Below are 25562 nucleotides of genomic sequence, written 5' to 3'. Positions count from 1 at the left end.
CCTGTTCCTTTTCTCTCTGTCTTTCTTTTCCCCCCTTGCTCCATTTCTTTATTCAGTCAGGCCTGTGTCCTGCTGCAGAAGAGATCTAAAGCTCTTAGAGGAGACGCCAGAGCCCATATGAGTGTTGTCGTTGGTAGGACCCCTGGGCCCCGGGGCCGGTAGGATGTGCTTCAGGTTGAACTGTGCTTGCTCAAAACCTTTTACCTTGGAACTTTTTTAAAGTGGGATGAAACCGGATGAAGTAGGATTTGTTGTACCTGAGCCTTTTTTTGCTTGTTGAGACATTACCTCCACAGATCTGAGGCTCTCCGGGCCAGGGTTCTTGTTGATTCTTGGATGAGCCGTTGATCTGGTACCACGTGCTGATTGGCTGGGGCTGTGTTTGTGTTGGTGAATGGCGCGGCGCAATTCAGGTGGACGCGGGCGCGGAGGCAGCTGGCTCACGGCCTGTTTTTTTCCATCATCCTCAGGGAGAGAATGTGGAGATGCCTTGGGTGCAGAGGAGTGTATGTGTGTGTATGTGGTGACCGCAGACTACCAGCGTCAGGAAAATACAGAAATCAGCCTGAGAGCAGGAGAGAAAGTTGAGGTGATCGAAAAGAGTGAGAGTGGTGAGTGACACACATCCATACATACATGAACATTGTCTTGTATGTACAGTGGGATCCAAAAAGGCAGAAATCACTAGTGAAAATGCTTGTACTTTGCATTTTTATGATGTAATGCAACATTTTTAAATACAACATAACATTATAAGCATCACAAATTGAACAAATAAACACGAATTTCAGAAAGTTCTCCAGCATGCTTTCAGATGAAGCATTTTCTTCAGTTCTTCAGTTCTTTAGCATCTGACTGTCAGAACAAAGAATCACGATAAATGTCACCAATGTACCTATTTGATTATTAACTTAAAATTAAGCACAATCTTCAGTTTCTTTTTATTTATTTGACATTATAATATGTATTTAAGATATATATATATATACACTTATGCATTACCTTAAGGACAATATTTGGCCAAGATACAACTATTTGAAAATCTGGTGTAAAATATCAAAATATTGAGAAAATCGCCTGTAAAGTTGTCCAAATGAAGTACTTAGCAATCCATATTACTAATCAAAAAATAAGTTGTGATATATTTACGATAGGAAATTTACAGAATATCTTAATGGAACATAATCTTTACTTAATTTCCTAATTATTTTTGGCATAAAAGAAAAATCGATCATTTTAACCCATACAATGTATTTTTGGCTAATGCTGCAAATATAGCTGTGTTACTTAAGACTGGTTTTGTCCAGGGTCACTAATAACTAAAAAACCTTTTCATTCTTTAACTCTAAACATCTAACATCTGTCAATTGTTGACAGAAATAGTCTTCTGTATGTTTAAAAAAACACACAAGTTAAACCAGTCTAAGCATTGAGCTGGACTAGACAGTCTTCCAGCTGACCAAGCTTGTGTTTAGCTTGTAAATTGGTTTAGCTGGTCTCTTAGTTGGACCAGTTGAAAAGTAGAAAAGTTCCCCAAATCCCTCTGAGACTAACTATTCTAACCAACTTGGCCACACTTGGAGACCAGCTAACCAACTTGGCTTTTTTAAGGGGTGTAGTAATCTCCGTTTACAAGAAATTGAACTGTGTGCCATCATCATGATTTGTTGTCGATGCATACTTGACCTTCTGTAAACTGTCTTTCATCGCAGCTGTGCTTATTTTCCTGATGTTACCGTTGTTATTTTTTATGACCTCTTTGGAAGCTAAATTAGTGAATAATGATATACAGCTACCACAAAATGACCTATTTAATTCCAAAAATATGCAAAAAAAAAAAAAAAAGTACTAATTCATCATAGTTCACCTTCACCGCAAAACTATTTGGATGTCGGAAAATTTGTAACATGAGTTACTGTAAGGCTTTATAAGTAAACATTTTTTGGTTTACGCATCTTACAAGAATTTAAAGCGGCATTTGGATTTCATTTGGGGAAATGGAAAGTTTCCAGCCTACGCTGTGTTTGAAACAAATAGCTTGTCTGGAGAGAATTCAGAATTTCTTTTCACTGAAATGCTTTGAAATTTGCAAATAAAACTTGAACATGCAAAAACAGAATTAAAAGATCAGTTTTGAAAACTAACGATATTGATTCATTTTAGAGCAGTAGAAGAGTTTGTGTGTGAGCGTGTGTGTGTGTGTGTGTGTGTGTACCTGGTATTCATCATGTTGTGGGGACCAAATGTCCCCACAAGGATAGGAATACCAGTAGATTTTGACCTTGTGGAGACATTTCTCAGGTCCCCATGAGGAAACAGGCTTATAAATCATGCACAATGAGTTTTTTTGATGAAGTAAAAGTATGCACAATCTCCTGTGAGGGCTAGGTTTAGGTGTAGGGTAGGTGTAGGGCCATAGAAAATACGGTTTGTACAGTATAAAAGCCATTACGCCTATGGAATGTCCCCATAAAACATGTAAACCCAACATGTGTGTGTGTGTGTGTGTGTGTGTGTGTGTGTGGAAAAAGCCCACCACAGCCAGAGACTCGTATTTGAGTGAAGGTCTTTAGACCATCCTAATGGATCCTCCAGAATCTTTCCTCAGCATAAAAAGTGTGTTCGTATGCGTGTGTGTATTTGTTTGTGTGTCTTTGTGTGAGTGTGTGTTGCTGCTCTTCATGTTAAAGTCATTATGAGCTTAATATGCCAATACATCCTTCCTAACTCTCTCTCTCTTCCACAAACTCTTCTTTTTCTCTTCCTCATCAATGACTATCTGTTGTCCTTTCTCTTTTTTATGTTAGTTTGGAATATTTTGATTCTGTTCTTTAACACATGCACACACGCAAACAGATGAAGGCTTGCGCAGTATGTGCTAACAAAAAGTCTGCATATATCTAACGTACTGTACTTGCGTGAGTCAATCTGTCCATTTATTTTCCTTAAGGTATTTTTTATAGAGTATAATAAACTGAGGATCTGGCGACCTAGTGCGTGTGTTTGTTTACTCTAATGAGCGTCTCACACTGTGAGCACTAACTCATGGAAGGTGTGTGCAAGCAGTGACAGCGTGCTTGTGCTCAGCATAAACAGTTTTGTGTTTTTCAGCGTTTTTATGCTATGCATATAAATACAGATAATTTAAAGTGCCTCTATTATGTCAATTTTGAAAGTCCACTAAAGTGCTTTTAAAACACGCAGCGTTATTCTGTGTGTTGACTTAATTTCACCTGAAATAGTAAGACAGGACGGGACATATCAAGCAGTCCCACCCCCCTTTTTTAAATAGCCAATAGCGTTTCGTTTATACCACAGCTTGTGCCAGAGCCGCTGAGCTGGATAAAACTGCATTTAACAGTGTATGACAGCCACAATCCCACTGATTCAAAGATTCAGTGTCTCTAAACTCCACCTTTCCATGAGCCTTGTCTGCTCTGATTGGCCAGATAGCCTATTCTGTTGTGATTGGTCTACCGCAATGTATTATTCGAATTACTCTAAATGTGGTTCGAATTACTAATGAATCTTTTAGGCTGTTCGAGCTGATTCTTTCTTTTGGGAGAACTTTATTTATCGTGCACTTTTGCCTTTACAACCAGTGTTGCCAAGTCCATGGTTTTCCTGTGAAATTGGGCTACTTTAATACTGTTGCCACAAGTTGTTTTTCATGTCCGCGGATTGAAGCAACGTCAATAATGTAATATTTAGCTCCTGAAATGCTAAATTTACCAAAGAAACCCCACCACAAAATGTGTATTTTACCCCCTGGAACATGATTGGGCTACTTTTGAGCTAGTTTTGAGTAGCAATTGGGCGGGTTTTGTCGTGAAAACCTGGCAACCCTGTTTACAACCTTGCTGGTCGTTTGCATTTTCATACAGCTACGCACTGCATAAGAGGCAATATTCAAAATGGCATAATAGGGGCACTTTAATGGTATTGCAATGTAAGATGTAATAATAATAATATGATACTATATCCATGCTATTTAAGGGGAACCCTGAGTATTAAGACTTGTATGGCCTAATATAACGTAAATGATGATCTTACTAAAAATCATTTTATACATATTTTGGACTCTGGGTGCACTCTGGGGGTTGTACTCGGAGAGCTACTGACATTATCTGTTGCTATTTTTACCTCAACATAACTCACAACTTGGAAAATAAAATACTGATACAATGCCACATTGTGTGGCTTTTGGTTGTAATTTTCAGTCGAAGGGCAACAACAGTAACAATGTAAGTCTTCACTGTTTTCCTAGCGATAAGAAGAGCAGAAAAGAATGGGAAGATGCGAGTAGACGAATAAAACTTCTTAAAGACCCACATCTTTGTTCTCTCTTTTTACTTTAGCCCTGATGTCTGTGAGGCTTTTAGTAGACCACAGCTACTGAAAGAGCTTACAAACAGCAGAGACAAGAAACGCTAGATGCCATCCTGGCAGGACGTAAACATGCCAACGCTTGTCATGACGCCGCAGCCATTGAAGCCAATCAGCGCGGATTTCACTTGATATCTGGGTGCGTTTAGACTCTTTGTGTGGAAAATCGATGGTACGGCATTTGATTTAAGTCTACGCTTATATCCATGGCCTCATGTAAGCTCTTTCAGTAGCTGTGGTCATCGTATCAGTATTTTATTTTCTGAGTTGTGTATTCCGTGTTGTGTTGCAGTGCAAATAGCATAGCTCAGTGCAAGTAGCTCACCGTGTGCAACCGTTCTACGTAATCAAAATAATGATGCCCCCCATAGTCCAAAATATATATAAACAATGTGGATTTTTTAAATAATGTAAATCTTTCATAGGTTTTCTACTACATATTTTAGTAAGAGACATAATTTATGTTATATTAAGCCATACGAGTCATAATACCCAGGGTTCCTTTTAAGGCCAAGGTTTGCAACATTTATATTTATACACTATGTATTTTAACAAGGGGTCTTTGCTCCACGTCTTTATCCACCAAATGGCTGCATTACATAAATCACAGATGTCCTTTTTCATTAAAAATAACATTTAATGATCTGTTTTTTGTTTGTGTTGATGTGTTGAGGACTAGTTAATCTATTAAGACAAAAGGGAAGTGACCCAATTCAAACGAACAGCTGGAATCAGTTACATCAGTGGTATGTGCTCACAGACTCTCTCTCTCTTTCTCTTCAGGGTGGTGGTTTGTAAGAACAGCTGAAGAACAAGGCTGGGTTCCTGCTACATACCTTGTCTCTCTCACAGGACGCCGAGACAGCCACAAAACACCGAACGGAGAGAGTAAGACAAAGATACACTGCTAAACTACCCACTTAATTACCCATGCTGCCGCTAAACTGAATCAAGAACCGTTGAACAAACACGGCACATCTTTCACAACAGATATCAGAGCTGTTGGCTTGTGTAAAACACAGGCAGTGGCCAAATGTCCTGTTTTTCTTTGTCTTGCGCAACCCTTAACTCCTAACAGTTTCCATTGATTTGCTTAAAGAGATTTATACATGAAAACCGTTGGTGAATTCTGTTACGGACGCAAGTTCATGCCATGTCAGCACATACAGTCTTGCTTGGATGAAAACCATACAGGCATCACATCATAGCCAAGGGACCCCCTCGCTCCACAAATACACACACACACACACACACACACACACACACACACACACTTCTTGGAGCATTTAACAGCCTGGGAGTGGAAATTCCAGCAAAGCTGTCAGATTTTCCATCTTCTGGTCCAGAAGACTTTTACTGTACAAGCGGGTCCAACACACACTGACCCATATTACAGAGAGAGAATGTGACTTGTGGTGGAGAGGTTCTGCAATGTCTGCATGTTTCATTTGGGTTTTCCACTTCTGCTCTGAAATAGCAAACAAACTAAACACACAAGCATTACTTAAAGTGACCCAAAAATGTATGCATGTCAGTGCATTAGATAGAAAATGTCAAAGCGTGTGGCATGTATTTTAAGGATAATAGCATGAACACACTTTTAAGCAAAACAAATCTGAAAAGAAAAAAAAAACTTTAAAATTTTAAAACAGTAGACAATCTGTTCAAAACAAGGCAGTTCTGGTTGTCACAACATAGTAATGAAGAAATGTTAGTTTCAAGAAAAGGTTTAACAGATGCCCCTTCGTTTGATATTTTCACAACAAATTCAATTAAATCTGTACAATCTGTAAGGGTGCAAATAATTTTGGACACCTACACACTCCTAGACAGATTTTTGTTTTTTTTTCGAAACATTTGTATGTCTATGTCTATTGTATCTTGTAGTAGGTCTACACTGTGATCTCTTTCCTCTTTTGTCTGTAGCAGAGAGGTATATTACGGTTCAGTCCTTCAGCAGTTCAAGTCAGGATGAGCTGGGTTTTGAGAGTGGCGTCATTGTTGAGGTCATCCAGAGGAATCTGGAGGGCTGGTGGTTCATACGGTAAACTCTTCTTTCACATGTTTATTCTTCTCTTTAATCTAATTCAGTATGCTTTAAATATCCTTTGGTATCTTTTGCTGGATTTTCTCAATATTGAATGGATTTTTGTTCAGAAAAAACATAAAGGTAATTGTAAAAGTTTGCTTTTGCATTTGAAGATTAGGATAAATTTAACTTTTGCTATCTGGGAAACGTAAGTATCTTCTGTAGCTTCTGAAGGGTAGTACTAAATGAAAAAAGTATGATATTTAGGCAAAATAAGAAAAATGTACACATCTTCATTCTGTTCAAAAGTTTACACCCCTGGCTCTTAATGCATAGTTTTTCCTTCTGGAGCATCAGTAAGCATTAGAACCTTCTGTAATAGTTGCATATGAGTCTCTCAGTTGTCCTCAGTGTGAAAATATGGATCTCAAAATCATAGTCATTGTTGGAAAGTGTTAAAATACACAGAATTTGTGGGACCTGAAAGATTTTTCTGAATAACAGCGGGCAGTTTAACTGTTCAGGACAAACAATCACTAAACAAACGAAAAAAAAGCTGTGGATTATTGAGGTAACAACACAGAATCAAGTGTATGTAAAGTTTTGAACAGGGTCATTTTTATAAATTCAACTTAGAAAATGCCTTTGGTTGGTTTTAATATGTGCATTGTCTCTCTCTATGTTCTCCTCTCAGTTATGGTGGTAAGGAGGGATGGGCTCCAGCTGCCTACCTGAAGAAAATGCAAGATGGTATCATGGCCGGTAACCAAGCAACAGAGACAAATAAACCAGCAGTCCAGGGTCAGGTGGAAATCATCGGAAACCTTATGGAGATCAGCAACCTCCTGAACAAGAAACCCACCAACGAACGACACTCACACACACAAACTGACACCAGTGTACACCGTAACACATACAGGAACTCACAGACCGACACATATATGCAGTACAACGGCGATGCGGATCAGTCTGATGTTTACAATAACAATACACACACCGATAGACACAGCAGCAGCAGCAGCAGCAGCATTAGCACAGCAGCGAATACAGGCAGAAATAGTTTAGAGAGAGAATCTGATGATCAGGTCAGCCAGCACACAGACACCAGTATGTGTCTGTCTGTCTCAGACAGCAGTGTATCTGTGTCAGTACAAGACGCTTGTGTAACTGTGTCTGCTTTTGAAGCAAGTGTGTCTGCAACATCATCCGCAATCAAGACCAAAACCGTCCCTCCGTCTCCTGCCATTGCTCGAGTCGCCCCTCAGAGATTCCACAGCGTTGAGACCAGTGAGATTCTTTCTTTCTTTTTCTTTAGTTTTCACTTTTATTTCCCTTTTTGTGTTTACTTTTAAATTCTTTCTCTTCATTTCCTGTTCCTTGTCTTGTTTTTCTCTTTTTCTTTTTTTCTCTCTTTCTGGATGGTCTATAATTATGTTCTATCATGTCATTTGTTAAAGACAGTAAACACATGATGATTTCTGATTTGTTTTCCCTAGGATCACCATCAAACAATCAAAAACCGCCTCCCCGTCGAGAAAACAGCCTGGTCAGTGTGTGTGTTCTCATTTTCCCATTTTCGGTTTCTTTTTTCCTCTTTCTCTCCATTGCGTACAACGCACACACAAATAGGTCATTTTGTGGTTTTATAATATGCTGAACAGCATATTCTTCTCTTCACGTTCAGGGATTTCAGTTACCGCAGCCCCCGGATCCCCCTACTGTTGAAGCTGAGTATTACACCATTGCGGAGTTCAGGTCCTGCTTGACAGATGGGATCAGTTTCAGTGGAGGACAGAAAGCTGAGGTAAGACACTGTTCAGTTTCACTGTTCAATCAGTTTTGGGGATATACAGTGCCTTGCGAAAGTATTCATACCCCTTCATTTTTTCACATTTTGTTATGTTGCTGCCTTATGTTAAACTACTTTAAATTACTTTTTCCACATCAATCTATACTCCATACACCAGAATGGCAAAGCAAAAACTTAAACGATTCCATTGCATAAGTATTCATACCTTTATCAGGGACAGTTGAAATGTAGCCCAGGAGCATTCATATTGCTAGTAGAAGTTACTACACTTTGAGTGAAGTTAACCTGTGGCAAATTCAATTGAATGTGTATGATCTGGAAAGGAGCAAAATCAAATCAGAGCAAAAACCAATCCCCATGGTCAAAAAAACTGCCTGTAGAGCTACACATCTGGGGAAGAGTTCAGGAAAAAATTCTGCTGCATTGAAGGTTCACAGAAGCATGTAGTCTCTGTTACCCTTAATCGAAGAAGTTTGAAACAACCACAGAGCTGGCCTCCTGGCCAAACTGAGCAATTCATGGAGAAGGGCCTTGGCTAGAGAGGTGACCAAGAACCTGATGGTCACTCTGGTTGAGCTCCATGATCATATATGGTGATAGGAGAAACTTACAGAAGGACAAACAGCACTACAGCATTCCAACAATCTGGGCTTTATGGTGGTGTGGCAAGATTCAATCCTCTTCTAAAGTGAAGACACATGAAAATACACTTGGAATTTCCAAAAAAGCACCTAAAGGACCCTCAGACTGTGGGAAACAAGATTCTCTGGTCTGATGAACATCAATTCCAAGCATCATGTTTGAAGGAAACCAAGCACTGCTCATCACCTGCAAAGTACCATCCCCAAAGTAAAGTGTGGTGGTAGCAGCCTCATGCTGTGGGGCTGTTTTTCAGTGGCAGGGACTGAGGGACTCATCAGAGTAGAAGAAAATCTCAATGCACCAACATATTGATATAGCCTTAATGAAAACCCAGTCCAGAGCATTTAGAACCTGAGCAGAAGGTTCACCTTCCAAAAGGACAATGACCCAAAGCATAGAGCAAGAGTGGCTTATAGACAACTCTGTGAATGTCCTAGCCAGAGCCTGGGCTTGAACCCAATAAAAACATTTCTGGAGAAACCAGAAAATTTCTGCCAGACCCCATCCAAGCCGACAGAGCTTGAGAGGTGAAGAGGTGAGGCGAAGAATGCCAGATAACTGCCAAATGTGCAAATCTTGTTGCATCATACCCAAAAAGTCGTTAAAGGTCGTTCAGCTATGTACTGAGTTAAGGGTATGAATACTTATACAATGTACTTATTTTAGTTCTTTATTTTTAATAAATGTATGAAGTTGTGACAGTTCTGTTTTTGCTTTGTCATTATGGTGCATGGAGTGTAGATTGATGTGAAAAAACTAATTTAAAACAGTTGAACATAAGGTAGCAATATAACAAATGTGGAAAAAAATGAAGGGTTATGAATATATTCGCAAGGAACTGTAAGTATTTCTATGGATGGTCTAGAAAATGTGTATGTTTACAGGTCATTGAGAAGAACTCTGGAGGCTGGTGGTACGTCCAGATTGGAGAGAAGGAGGGTTGGGCCCCGTGTTCTTACATCGACAAACGCAAGAAACCCTCCTTGAACCGGCAAACCAGTACACTGACCCGGCCCAAGGTCCCACCTCCTGCTCCGCCAATCAAAAAGCAGAACTCACTTCCATGTGTTGAGTCTGAAGATGTGAGCCCAATGGGTCCACGAGTGTACGAGGAACCAGAATATGATGTTCCAACTGTGGGCCTTGAATTCGATCCTGAGCAGGATTTTTTTCCAGGAGATGCACCGAATAGAGCCCCGCCTCCTTTGAATCAGCGTACTGTTTCTTTTACATTGGGTGAAGGGGATGAAGAAGATGAGGGTGTGTATGCGAACGGTGGCTTCAGAGCTGTACCAAAGTTTAAAGACAGTCACTCCGACACATACTTGTCCTCTGCGGCCCAGCGGGCATCTATGTGGGATCCACCAGAATATGACGCCCCAACAATCGAGCCCAACATCGAGCTCTACGCACACTCAAAGCAATCTACACTCAAACAGCAGGTTGATGAGTCAAAATCCAAACCATCCGTGCGTCCGAAACCCGCAAACCAAGACTGTAGTTCTCTCAGAAGACCCCCAAAACAGGAGCTACCATTCCAGATGCAATTCAGGACCTCCCGCACATCTAAGGACTCTGAGAACGGCTCTTCAGATAACTTCTCTGATCCGCCTTCATTTTTGTACCGAACTACTACGTCGTACCAGCGACAAGAGCCATGTGAGCTCAGCTTTCCTGCGGGAGTGCAGGTAGAGGTTCTGGAGAAGCAGGAGAGCGGCTGGTGGTTCATCCGCTGGGGAAACGAAGAGGGATGGGCGCCAACGTACTACCTACAGCCAATCAAAAGCTCTGAAACAAGCGGTACAGAAGCCAAAAACACAGAGAAGGTTAATTCTGAGATGTCTTGGTCTGCGCCTCCTGAGTTGGAGATTTCAGTGCAGGGAGATGTTGGAAAGATGGGTAGAGGTGTAAGTTTGGAGAAGAACGAGCAGCGCGTTAACCAAAGCCTCAAGAGCGGACACAGATCTAACCAGCAGAACTGCCGGGTCGGCGTGAAGCAGCTCGCCGTCAGACCTCAGAACGTCCTCAAGGACAACACTAATACGCATACAACTCCCGCAGGACCGAGGAACGATGCGCTGCCTAGTCATAGCTACAATGACCAAACCACCTCTTCTTGTGGAGGTAATACCGAGAGCATGAGACGTAAGGTACCGGTGTCAATGGTCAAGCCTAAACCTCATCTGATCCACAACAACCTGCGCGAGGAGTACGTTTCCATCGCCGACTATTACGGTGATGCAGAGACCATGAGCTTCCCTGCTGGCACGAGGCTGGAGGTCCTGGAGAGAAACCCTAATGGATGGTGGTACTGCCGTGTGCTTGACTCAGCTAAAACACGAAAAGGATGGGTGCCCTCCAACTTTCTGGAAAGGAGGAGCTAGTGGGTTAACAAAAAAGGCCTTATGTCTCATAATCTCAGTCTTGACCCCAGTGACCCCAATAAAAACGTGTTCCCTTTTTAATTCATAAGAGACATGGCTGTCTCTGTTCACAAAATCAAAGGGAATACTAAAAGAGTCAGTCACAAGTGAATTCTCTTGTTGACTGACACCTTGTTTATATGCTGCATACTCCTGCTTGTGCTGGATGATGTGATGTTATTGTCACTGAACAGGCTTTTAGTTATTGCTCTTAGCTGGTCTTAATATGCTTCAGAAGTTTTTTGTTAGAATGTGTCTCTTTGTTTTTTTACTAAGTAAATATCAGGGTCTGTTTACAGACTAAATGCACTTTCAAATAAATGTCTGTCTGTCTGTCTGTCTGTCTATCTATCTATCTATCTATCTATCTATCTATCTATCTATCTATCTATCTATCTATCATTAGTGAGTCTTTTTGTTTGTGTAATTAAAGATGGTGCTATTTCCTATCAAATCACTTCATTTTCAAATAAACTCTTATTTTAAATAGCCAAGTGCTGTTTTGCATCTTAATCACAACAGTTTGATGGTGTTTTTGTGTGTTTGTGTCCATTGCATTGTAGGTTAACTAAATAATCATTCAGTAAGTGGTCGATCACTGACTTTTTATAAATGCTTAAAGGTATAGAGCTCTCATAAATAGAAGTTCTGTCATTAATTACTCACCCTCATGTTCTTCCAAACCTATAGGTTTATCTTCAGAACACAAATTAAGATATTTTTGATTTCTTTGTGAGCAAAGAAAACAAAAATAACGACTTTATTCAAGAATTTCTTCTCTTCTGCATCAGTCTTTGAAGCGCGTTCACAACAGTACGACAACGCATGCGTGTGATGAGAAGAAATTGTTCAATAAAGGCGTTATTTTTGTTTTCTTTGTGCACAAAAAGTATTCTCATAGCTTTATAAAATTATGGTTGAACCACTGATGTCATATGGACTATTTTATCAATGTCCTCACTACCTTTCTGGGCCTTGCGTTGCTGTCTTTGCAGAGTCAGAAAGTTCTCAGATTTCATCAAAAATATCTTAATTTGTGTTCTGAAAATGAATGAAAGTCTTATGGGTTTGGAATGACTTAAGGGTGAGTAATTAATGACAGAATTGTAATTTTTTTTTGGTAAACTTTCGCTTTAATATAAAACCCTTAAAAAATATATAATTATATTTTTATATTAGCAATAATAATAACAGGCTCTGCTGTTGGTTAGCATTACAGTTATAGTTTTATTCCACAAGGAACATAAATAAAAGTTACTGGCACTTACAATTTTGTGAATGTCAACTTTGGTATTAAAAACATTTTTTAGTTTTTCAGTTTAATGTTTCGCAAAAAAATACATTTGCCAACACATCAAATCCACAATGTATTTTTTCAGATTCTGATTGATTCTGGATTGATTTAACATAAAACTTAAAGAACTATTTGTTTCTTGATAAATATGAGTGGATAGTGTTGGAACAAACAGTTAAAAAACATGTGAACAGTTTTGTATGAAGTTACTAGGCCATTATCAAACTGAAAATCAGAATTAGTAGTCTTGTAGTAGCTTGATTATGCACATCTAGCCATTTGTCCATAGAGATTTATAGTATCTGGGATTATATTAATGTTGTTCCATTCACTTATGCAGTTACTTCTGGACTTTCCCAGCATTTTTGATCAGACATTTAGGACATTAAGCAGTCATTTAGTACCTCTTCCTTGCTGAGCTTAAATTGTGGGAATTCCTTTTCAAACAAGACGATGAACTGTGAGGGAGCCTCTTCAGAATCACCCAGGTACTGTGATCCGTTTTGTTGGAGAGGTGTTGTCCAGGTTACATGCTGCGGTATATTTTGATGACATCTCTGATTGGGCTGCGACACATTGGACAAGACGGGTTTGACATCTCCATTAGCTTCCCGCCACAGATGGAGCACACGCACATGTGTCCGCACGCGTACAACACTGAGTCCACTGCCCTCTCACAGCAAATCAAACACTCCTCACCAGTAATCGCACAGCATGAAGGGGTACTGGGAGATTCTGAGGAGAGTGAACTGAAAGTTGTTCCTGGTGACCACAGCAATCACAGAGAAAACAGAAAGAGAAATATATTTTTGGTTGAGGAATTTGGTAAATCAACAAAGTAATAGAAAATAAAAGAATGAAAGACATGAACACACCTGCAGAGCTGCTGAGACTCTGTGGGCGGGACTTATAGCTGTCTGTAAACCCCCTGACTGCTGTACTGTGAATCTGATTGGCTGAGAGGTGACTGGCATCACCAAAGATGGACCTCTGCATTTCTGAACAGGTTGAAGAGTAGCCACAGGAAGTGCCTTGAAAACAACAACAACAACAATTACGAAAAAGAAAAAACTGTTAAAAATCAATTAACTCTGCACAACTAATAAATAAATAATTAAAATGATATTATATTATAATTTCATTATGATCAAAACTCAAATAAAGTCACTTATGAAAAGTTTGGTAAGGGGAAAAAAAAATCATAAACACCTTCACAATATTCCAAGAACAATAATTATGTAAAAAAAAAAAAAAATTTTTAAAAAAGCAGCACAACTAATATTAAATAATTAAAATTATATTATATTAAAATTTCATTATAATTGAAAATCATCAAATATGAAAAGTTTAATGAGAGAAAAAAACAAACAATCATTAAAAATGCATTAAAAGACCTTTTATTATGTCATAAACGTGACTTTAGATCAAAAAGTAAACAAATACTTAAAGCTATTATATTATATATGATTTTATTGTTTAATATAAATTAATTATAATCAAAATCAATTAAAGTTTCTTATGTAAAATTTAATAAAAAATATATTTTTTATAAATATAAATACTTTAATTATTTTCTTATTTTAAAATGCAATTAATATTTCATAATTTCACTGTTCTGCTATATTTGAAAATAAATGAAGCCTTGGTGCAAAATAAATGCAACTGCAACTAATATTAAATAAAAATAGCAATCATTCTTTTTATTATGTCTTTATTTATTTATTACACATGACTGTTTAGGTCAAAAAGTAAACAAATAATTAAAATTATTATATTATATTATATTATAAATAAATTATAATCAAAATAATTTAAGTAAAATTGGATACAGGAAAAAATAAACCAATCTAAACATCTTCACATTATGCGATAGCAGCAATAATTAAAATGCATTAACCCTGCATTAACTATTAAATAATAATGTCTATCATACCTTTTATTATGTCATAAACATGACTGTTCAGTCAAAGTAAACAAATGTTATATTATATATTATTATTATTATTATTATATTACTCTATCCAATTAATGTTGGAAAATGGGAAAAAAACTAAAAATCTTAAAAAGCTATAATTAAAAATGCATTAACTCAACAACTAATAAAACTGTAAATAATTTTTGTCATAAACATGACAGTTCAGTATAAAAAAAAACAAATAATTATATTATCTTATAATCAAAATCAATTAAAGTTACTTATGTAAAACTATTTAAACACCTTTACATTATGCCAGAGAAATAATTAAATATGCATTATTACATATATAATATTATATTATAATTTATTATAATCAAAATCAATTTAGGTTTTTTTTAATTAAAAATGCATTAACCCTGCATTAACTATTAAATAAACATACCTTTTATTTTCTCATTATAACATGTCTGTCCGGTAAAATGGTGAATAAGTATTTACAATTAAAATTAAATTACATTACATTATAATTTCATTAGAATCAAAAATCAATTCAAGTCACTTAAAGTTGGATAAACAATTATTAACATCGTCACATTATGCTAAAGCAATCATTTTTATAATTGTATTTTTACCCAGTATGCTGATTTGCTTGATGTGTGTCTGTAAATGGAAGATCATCCACAGAGGAGTGGAGTTCTCCACACACATCTCTCTGCAGGCTCTCCCTCCATTATGACTCACAAGCACCTCGCCTTCTGCAGTTGCCCGGAAACCGATGATATCCCCGCCCACAAGCGGTGAAGTCAGGCAGCTAAAAGCCCAGAATTCTTTGCGGTCCAGCAGGTCACCTGGATTGACCGGCAGGTGCTTTGGGTTAATATGAGCTGGGTTACAGGAAGTGAATCCATAAGACAAAAATCCATTCAGAGCAGTAGACCTCAACGAGACCTTTAGGAACACACACTCTCCACAGCGCAAGGGCCGATGCGTGAACGCCAAAGCGCAATCCTCACGTCTGTTATAATAACGCACTGCTATGTGTTCAGTCAGCAGACGCAGACCGTTGCCATGGACACAGTGGAAATGCAAGTCATCGTTGAGCTGTCGTGACAGCACTGAGTTGAGGGCGTTTGGAGAGCTTGAGAAGGATGGCAGATCTTCCTGGAGGTCAAGCTCAGAGCAGCTGCTTGACAGATGCCACTCATCCATGCCATCGTGAGTCACAGTAGGATAGAGATATTCAGCTGGCACCATCTTACTGTCTGGAAAACACACATAAACACTGCATGTCAAATCAGTTATGGAACTCACATTTTTCTGCTTGACGGATGATATTTGTTTAAGGAGGAAAGACAACTGCCTAGCAAGCAACCAAAAACACTAGCAACTACATCAAAATTATTTGTGCATTATTATTTCCTTATTATTATTATTTTCAAAGGTTTGGTGTCAGTAATTTTTTTTTTATTCACCAAGGATGCATTATATCAATCAAAAGTTAAAAATATAGACTGTTACAAGTATTTTTTCACACATAAAATATTAAGCAGCAAAAGCACACCTGTTTTCAGTACTGATAATAATAATAAAAAAAAATATAAAAAGTAAATCTGAATATAAAAGTCTGAATATATATTTATAAATCAGAATATATAAATGTAAATCATGAATATATAGAAGTGAATCTGAATATATTGTTGAAAGTCTGAATATTATTAAGACTTTAAAATATATATTCAGATTTACTTCTATATACTGTATATATTAATTCTATTTATATAATCAGTTTTGTATCTATATATTCATTATATATTTTACTGTACATTTATAAATTAGACTTATATCTACATATTGCAATTTACAATTATATATTCACACACACACACACACACACACACACACACACACACACACACACACACACACACACACACACACACACACACATATATATATATATTAAGATTTTTATGTTTATATTTTGATATACACACACACACACACACACATATATATATATATATATATATATATATATATATATATATATATATATTCTGATTTACTTCTATTTATTCAGACTTACAACAATATATTCTGATTTACTTCTATACCATATATTCATATTTACATCTATAGATATATTAATTCTATTTATATAATCAGTTTTGTAACTATATATTCAGCTTTTTGTCTACATATTTCACTGTACATTTATTAATTAGACTTATATCTACATATTGCAATTTACATTTATATATTCAGACGTATAAATATATTAAGTTTTTGATGTTTATATTTATATATATATATATATCCTGATTTACATTTATATATTTTGATTTATAAAAATACTGATTTACTTCTATTTATTCAGACTTACAACAATATATTACAATTTACTTCTATACTGTATATTCATATTTACAACAATTTATTCTGATTTATTTCTATACTGTATATTCATATTTACAGCAATATATCCTGATTTACTTCAACATATTCAGACTTACAACAATATATTATGATTAACTTCTATATTAAGACTTAAAACAATAAATTCAGATTTACGTCTATATATTCAGATTTACAACAATATATTCTGATTTACTTCTATAGATTTACAATTTATATTTTTATATTCAGACTGTTAGGTGCTTCATACCAATGAAAATATAAAAATATATATTTCATACATATAAATTATTTTCAACTTTAAAATGCAATTTTAATTTCACAATTTTACTGTATTGTAAAATAAATGCAGCTTTGGTGAGCATAAGACTTTTTTCAACAACATTTAAAAACTCTTAACAAACCCCAAACCTTTGAACAGTAGTGTATACACTATTATATACTCATTTTAAATTATATTATTTTGATATTTATTTATTCTAGGTTTTCAGATATTGATGAATCCCTGCATAGGGAACCATCTACAACACTCTAGCATTGTGTGTAAAAGGCAGTGAGTTTTGCATGCATAAGCACCATTCATATTTTCTTCATAAAAGTCTTACAGCTCATGTAGCCTGCAATCAGCAGCATCAGTATAATTGCACTGGGTGGTTTTTCATTTTGACCTAAGTCAGTAAAAACGTTGCCACTGGCTATCCACAGTGGACAGCCGCTGATGAGAACACCAGAGCTTCAGTGATGGAAATTACTGGTCTGCTATAACTTTCACTGCAGCCGCATCAGCAGAAACATTCTCAGACGTGGTAGAAGTTCCTCTCTCGGTTGTTTTTAGTTTCCGGCTTGACGTCACTGTCATCTACTGAACTGCCTTTAGCTGACACTGACTAGTCTAAACAAGAATTATTGAAACATAGAAGCCTCTGTGACACCGGGGTCACAAAACGGAAGATTGAAAGGAAAATTAATTCTGTGTCATACTGATTTCTATTCATACAAAGCATGAATTTTATTTTTTACAAAACAAGTAGGTAATAAGTAATGACCTACAGTACAAGAAACCATCCACCTAGCATTGATGTACTTTGACTACTTGCCTGATGTGCTGTGATCCAAATTAGTAAGAACAGGAGGTGATTTTAGTCACGGCATCTGGCCATCTGACTATAAACACTTTTTGGAAGCAGAGGTAACGTGAGAGAGCACAGCATGTGCGGATCGCTCGTGGCATGATTAGTGTTTATCTATAAACTAACTATGTATGTATGTGTATTTATACAGAGGCAAAGTGTAACTGAAAATAGGCTTGAATACACATAGTGGATATTGCTAGCTAGATAAGAAGCAAAATATGACTGGGGGTGTTTACTATATGTGTATTTGCAACTCTAGTAGGTCTGAAAGCTGAGATTTTATAATGAAGGTTAAATTAGTCTAGCTGTCCCAAGGGTTAACTGATGTTACACCAACACTGACCCCTCATATCAATACACATACACACACATGCTGTGCTACAGTATGCTTTTAAACACACCCCGTTCTCACTGACATTACTGCTATCTGACTCTGTGGAAACACTGTCTATTTTTACACAAACGTAAGATAGAGAGAGACATAGATCTTTTTAGAATATTACAGTAATGCATTCAATCTACTAAAACTGTCAAAAACACACGAAAACCAATTATATTTTTTAGCACTGCAGCTGTTTTTCTTAAATATTTACAAGATGAGTGTTTGGGAGTAGCAATGCTACTAAATTAGGTTCATTTTTTTGTAGTATGACTAGCTCAGCTCTTTTCACAACAATGTTTCCTCCTTAGTAACAAGCTACTTTTCCCATCAAGCAGCAGTGTAATGTTACAAAACGCTACACTGCTATTTTTTGCACACACAGTTATACAGTAGCTGAGACAACTTAGGTACTAATCAAACATGTTTTCAAAATTTTAATGAATATGAGTACTTTCTTTTTATACTATACAACTGTTCAAAAGTTAGGGGTCAGTTTGATTTTTTTTTTATGAATACTTAAGGGCAGTCACGATTCCTCAATTAGTTTGAGTACTCATTTTATAAATCACTGACTACAATTTGCGTGTCGAGTAACCAGGAAAGTACTGAATAAATAATAAGTTGCGCATTCCACTGATGAGACCATTTTCCAAGGCTGCATAATATAGTGAACCCATTAAAAAAAAATCATTATAAAATATTATGCTATTGTAAATTCACAAATGCTACGATTTAAGTAAATAAAAATATGCGACGAAGGTTTATAAGCCCATATGCGCTTTAATTATTTACATGTGTGTATGTTATGTTCGTGCATCTCAGAGCAGCTGCGTTAACTTACGTTGTTCACTTAGGTCTATTTTTATTACCACAAAAAATTTATTATAACTATTAGATTACTCGACTAATCATTAGAATAATCGACCGATTACTTGATTATCAAAACAATCATTAGTGACAGCCTGGAATACTAGGAATACATAGCAAGGACCATTAAATTGATCAAAAGAGACCGTAAAGACATTTATAATGTTTTAAAATATTTCTATTTAAAATTTACGCTGTTGCACTTTTTATCCATTAAAAAATCCTGAAAAAAAATTACCACAATTTCCACAAAAATATTAAGCAGCAAAACTGTTTTTAACATTGATAGTAAAATTAAATGAGTTATTAATTCATTCTATTGGAATATAAATCAGAATAAATAACATTTTAAAATGTACGACAATAGAAAACTAGTATTTTGCATTATACTAATATTTGACAATATTACTGTTTTTACTCTATTTTTGACGAAAATGTGATCCACATTTTTTCATTCTATCTTTTGAACTGTGAATTTTTTTTTGGTAACAATAAGGTTCATTAGTTAACATAAGTTAACCACTTTTAGTTGAACTAAGAATGAACAATACATCAACAGCATTTATTTATCTTAGTTAATATTAATTTCAACATTTACCAATGCATTATTAAAATCAATAGTTTCATTTGTTAACATTAGTTAATGCTCTGTGAACTAACCTGAGCTAACAATGAACAACTGTATTTTTATACATAACAAAATATTGTAATAAATGTATAGTTCATTGTTTGTTCATGTTAGTTAATACATTAAGTAATGTTAACAAATGACACCTTATTGTAAAGTGTTACCATTTTCTTTTGTTACCTTAAGTTTTTTATGTCATCTTTATGAAGTGATACACAAAATATAAATTGTAATAAAAAAAATGATTAAATAAAATTCCAAAGTTTGACTGTAGTTTAACTACTACTTTACCTGATGATGGTACAGTAACTTGAGAGGCTGAAGTTTCAGAAGTTTCCTAAATACTATCAAACTTTAACCACATTACAGCTACCAATCAATGTTTTAAATGACAATAATACTCAAAATAATAAGAATACTAAACAACAACAACAACTGTATTCTCAATCTATATGCTTTACCAATGCCTTAATAAAATAAACTAATATTAAAACATGCTTAATTGGCTTAATTAAACCTGACCTTGTTCCTACAGAATCTCACTAAAACCAAATTATGAATGGAATAATTGTTTTCCATTCAACTGCATTTACACAAATTGTTTTTCTCACTTTCAGCATTCCGGAATTCCCCAGCATATGTTTTTCATTTTAAAAGTGAAAGTGTTGCTAGGCAACCGTTCCAATCTCTCCCATCTTTTTTCCATTGGGCAGTTTTTGTAATTAGGATAAGAGGGTAATTCTAGAATTCTATTTTTAAATGTTGTGAATTTAAATTGTTTAAACGTGCTTGGTGCAGCGAAAACACGCTGGCCTCTGTGAACTTTACAACTCATCAAACGATCAGCGCGTGCTCACCGAAGCGCAGCTCAGATACTGGCCCACATTACATGCCGACCGGAGCTCAGCAATTCCACTCGGAGCAAACTCTGAATGGCATGTCATTTGATCTGTGTAGAGAGTTACTTCACAGAGACGTCCAGCAAACCAGCTCTGGGCAGTTTGATGACTGCTCGGGTTAGAATGTAAAGGGACATTATAAATTAGTAAAATCTGATATTTCATGTGAGAGTAAATGTGAACTTACCAAGTAGCTGTACTCCACGTGTCAGCCCATAAATGTCAATGATCGCCCAAACAGGCTCTCTGTCTGGTACACCGCCGAAGAAGAAAATCGGAGGGCCGCTGTTTACCCGGTAAAACACTCGTCCTGTGTTATCCAACCAGAAGGACAGAATGGTTCCTTCTTCACATTGTTCCTCAGGAAGCGCTCGGGCCCAAAATCCCCTTTCGCTAACTAGATCAGGGCAGGCGAACCGTGGCAGCCATGCTGAACTTAAATCGGATGGATCCACCGTACTGAAACCCACTCGCAGGGCACCACTCCAACATCCTTGTTTCTTTGTGATCTAAAAGAAGTGAGAGAAAGTTAGCTAAAATTATACATATGTGACCCTGGACCACAAAACCAGCCATAGGGGTAATTTTTTTGAAATTTAGATTTATACACCATCTGAAAAGATGAATAAATAAGCTTTCCATTGATGCATGGTTTGTTAGAATAGGACAATATTTGAAAATCTGCAATCTGAGGGTGCAAAAAAAATCTAAATATTAAGAAAATCGCCTTTGAATTTGTCCAAATGAAGTTCTTAGCAATGCAAATTATTAATCAAAAATTAAGTTTTATTACATTTACGGTAGAAAATTTACAAAATATCTTCATGGAACATGATCTTTACTTAATATCCCAATATTTTTTGGCATAAAAGAAAAATTGATCATTTTGACCCATACAATGTATTGTTGGCTATTGCTTTAAATATACCTGTGCAACTTATGACTGGTTTTGTGTCTAGGGTCACATATTTGAAGAAAAAATGATTGTGCGACAAGTTTGATGCTACAAATAGAAACCAACAGACGCATTTATCAGACAGATTCTTGTTTTTTCATTCCCAAACAGCCTCATTCACCAGAACAAGATAACGGCACAACCTCACATGTTAGCATTTCTAGCATTCTCTTTCTGTTTTCCCTTCCTCGGGAAAGTTTAAGATGGAGTGATATGAAAGAGGGATATGTGAGGGCTATTTTGGGACCACACAAAGTGCTTTACAGGAAACGGGTGAGAATTGGGTTAGCATACCTTGAGCCGGACCTGCTCATAGACTCTGACTGGCCGGTTGGTGAAGGTGATGGCATTACAGAAGCTGGCAATTCGGCGCACGCTGCGCTGCGTCTTGTCCATCACGATTTGAGAGCCTTTCGTGTTGGCATGGAAACAGAGCGGTGGGAGGGCTGGCAGCTGTGGGCACATGCTCACCTTCAAGTGGTGGCAGTGAAGAGTTCCTCCGTCTGAGAGATGGACAAAAAAAAAAAGAGTTATATATATTCAACAGGCATTCACAACAGTGTAATTTCTGTTATTCTTTCTAAGAGCTTTGTGTTTACAGAACAGAGGGAGGACAGTGGCTACCATCTCTGAATGAAAACCTTTATCAAGAACAGAGACAACAAAGAGACACAGAGATAGAGAGACAGAATGCAGGTTTCTGCTATTCAGGGTGCCAAATATGAGGTTATGTCTCCACACACAAACACTCACACATCGGAAAGTCAACATCAGTCTACTTCATTCACTGGTCAGTTTCTGGAAGTTTAGTGTATATACAAAATATATAGTGTATATACAGTGTACCCACAAATTCTTTGGTTTTCCAGAGTTTTTGTGTATTTGAACTCTTTCCAACAATGACTGTATGATTTTGAGATCCATCTTTTCACACTCAGGACAACAGAAGGACTCATACACAACAATTACAGAAGGTTCAAACACTCACTGATGCTTTAGAAGAAAACACGATGCATTAAAAGCCAGGGGGTGAAAACTTTTGAACAGAATGAAGATGTGTACATTTTTCTGATTTTGCCTAAACATCTTCTTTTTCTTTTCTTTTTTCTTTTTATTTAGTACTGCCCTTCAGAAGCTAGAAGATACTTACCCTGGCTCTTAATGCATCATGTTTCCTTCTGGGGCATCAGTGAGCATTTGAACCTTCTGTAATAGTTGCATATGAGTCCCTCAGTTGTCCTCAGTGTGAAAAGATGGATCTCAAAATCATAAAATCATTGTTGGAAAGTGTTCAAATACACAAAAATGCTAAAAATGCTAAAGAACAACTGGCAGTTGAAGAATTTTTCTAAAGAACAACTGGCAGTTTAACTGTTCAGGACAAACAAGGGACTCATGAACAACTATCACTAAACAAAAAAAAACACAGCTGTGGATCATTCAGGTAACAACACAGTATTAAGAATCAAATATTTTGACTTCAAGACAAAAGAATCAACTTTTAAACGGTAATTTTTATAAATTCTATATTATATAAATTCTATTCTATACATTATATAATTCTATATAAATTCTATTCTATTCTTTATTATTTTCTCTTGTGGACTTTATGTGAACGTCTTTTTATTATCTTATTCAAGTCAGTACTAAATAAAAAATAACATGCATTTTGTATACTCCCTCTTATTTTGGTAAAATAATCAACATTTAGCAGATTCTGCAAGGTGTACGTAAACTTTTGACTTTAACCGTGCATAGCCATTAAAGAGTATCAAATCCGATGGGCGCTGATTCTCACAGATGAACCTGGCTTGTGATCAAACACTCACTCCTCAACTCCCTTTAATATTTTCCCAGACCTCTTCGTAGCACTAAGTCAAGGACACGGTCTTATTTCAGAGATATTTTTCTCTTTAATTAACTGCTGTTGACATTTCACTGGGTGTGAGTCGACAATTGAATCTTTAGCGTTTAGTTGCACAAGGGAGAGACTGATTCTGCATACTTCACCCACTTTATCTGGATGATCTCTGTGTGGGCAAATGAGGACATGCAGTTGCAGGTGTGAGTGCATTTGTGTATGTGTTTATATGGGAATCATGAGACACTGTGTATACACACACACACAGCCAAGTGGGACATAAATAGAAATAATATTCCAACACAAACCCCTGACCTCTAAGACAAATACATGACAAACAATAAATGTGTTTATGTTTCACGGTGTTGTTTTTGACTACGTGCTGTCCCATAACCTTAAATGTAATCCTCAAAGACACATTTTTGCATTTTTACCTTTTCAAAAGACATTAATTTTTGTGGGCATTTGGCTGGTCTTCACAAAAAGTGCCCCACACAAACCGACAGTCTAATCACTAATCACATATTTCAATATCTCTTGCTTGTCCTCTTGGTTTAAATAGATGTTAGAGATGTTCTCTTGATACTAATGTCATGTCCCATTATATTTGTGGACTCTCTCTCTCAGTGCTGTAGGCAATAGCAGGCCTAAGTGTCAGGATGACTCAGTGTCAGCTTCGTTTACTGAGTGGGTATAAACCTGAAATGCTCTATTATGCCTACTTTCCTTGTGCACAGCAAGAAAAAGTGAAACATATATAATTGACAAATCTAAAACTATGGGATTTACTATTACATGGACAAAATTGTCCCTTTGAGGACATACTTGACAGTAAAAATAACTCAAAAGTAATGCTAAAAATTATTTATATAATATTAATTTATTAGAAACAACTCAAACATTTTCTTTCAAGTTAGTTGTAGTAATTTTAATTAGCTTTATATAAAAACAATGGATCCTTGAAAGACAATCTGTTGATCAGTATTGATCTAGAGTACAAACAGTTGTCACAGACAAAACACAAACCATCTGAAATGCATGTATGTTGGATAAACAGAAGAGAATTAAGTAATTTGTTTAGTGAGAGAATTCTGAGCAACAAGTAGACTATAGTTAAGTTATAATAATGAGAAAACTCATTTACATTCAGATAATTTGAGGAAAATGCAGACAAATTCTTCACATATTTACCTAGAGCTACTTTAGATAACTTATATTCATATCTTAGTTCAGACAAGTTCTTCGAAATATCATGAAAAGAGGTAATACTGTCACTCACCTAAAGTGGTACGGGTTACCTGGCCACCCATTTCAGCACATCGATGTTTACACAAAAAAATCCTGCAAAAATGTCTTGCTTGTGGTCTTCAGTAGGTTTGCATATCAAAAATAAAGTAACTCGCAGTGTGTGCCAGATACTCCTCTGGTGTGTGTGATAGTACAGCACACATGCAAACGCGCTCCCATTCAGCGAGACCCTTCAGGGAGGATTCGTATTAGCATTTGAGGCGGGGCTTGGGATGTCTACTGCTCATTGATTGGCTCATGAAGATTAATTAGCTTACGTGACTGGACGCTCTCGGAAAGTTAATAAGCAACGTCTGAATGAGACGATTAATATGTAGTAGGTAGAGTAATATTCAATTTCGCACTTTTGATGGATTCGTACATTTATCTACGCTTCCAGTAAATTGACAGGGACTAAAATAACCCGCACCTGAAGTATCCGAAAAAAAGACATAGGCTACCAGGATGTCTTTTTAAAGAAGTCTCTCCTGCTCACCAAGTCTGCATTTATTTGATCAAAAGTACAGCAAAAACAAATAACGGCTCTCTATTTAAATATATGTAAAATTAAATTTATTCCTGTTATTTCAAAGCTACATACTTGTCTTGTGTCACATGATCCTTCAGAAATCA

General features: G+C 36.4%; 2 protein-coding genes across 2 annotated transcripts; one reads left to right on the top strand and one right to left on the bottom strand.

The window, feature by feature from the left end:
- Window positions 1–11803, top strand: sh3pxd2ab (SH3 and PX domains 2Ab). Its single transcript, XM_073826855.1, has 7 exons — window positions 1–611; window positions 5170–5274; window positions 6313–6430; window positions 7110–7702; window positions 7912–7961; window positions 8100–8219; window positions 9752–11803. The coding sequence occupies exons 1-7, from the start codon at window positions 395–397 to the stop codon at window positions 11249–11251; spliced, it is 2703 nt and encodes a 900-aa protein (XP_073682956.1). The 5' UTR covers window positions 1–394; the 3' UTR covers window positions 11252–11803.
- Window positions 11804–12510: 707 nt separating this feature from the next.
- Window positions 12511–25061, bottom strand: neurl1ab (neuralized E3 ubiquitin protein ligase 1Ab). Its single transcript, XM_073827401.1, has 6 exons — window positions 24922–25061; window positions 22076–22284; window positions 21014–21335; window positions 15135–15764; window positions 13460–13615; window positions 12511–13346 (listed from the first exon to the last, which is right to left on the bottom strand). The coding sequence occupies exons 1-6, from the start codon at window positions 24950–24952 to the stop codon at window positions 13111–13113; spliced, it is 1584 nt and encodes a 527-aa protein (XP_073683502.1). The 5' UTR covers window positions 24953–25061; the 3' UTR covers window positions 12511–13110.
- Between the last annotated feature and the right edge of the window lie 501 nt (window positions 25062–25562).

The sequence above is a fragment of the Garra rufa genome, chromosome 21, assembly GCF_049309525.1.
Source record: "Garra rufa chromosome 21, GarRuf1.0, whole genome shotgun sequence".
In the NCBI taxonomy this organism is placed as follows: Eukaryota; Metazoa; Chordata; class Actinopteri; order Cypriniformes; family Cyprinidae; genus Garra; species Garra rufa.
This window is presented reverse-complemented; position numbering and strand designations above follow the sequence as displayed.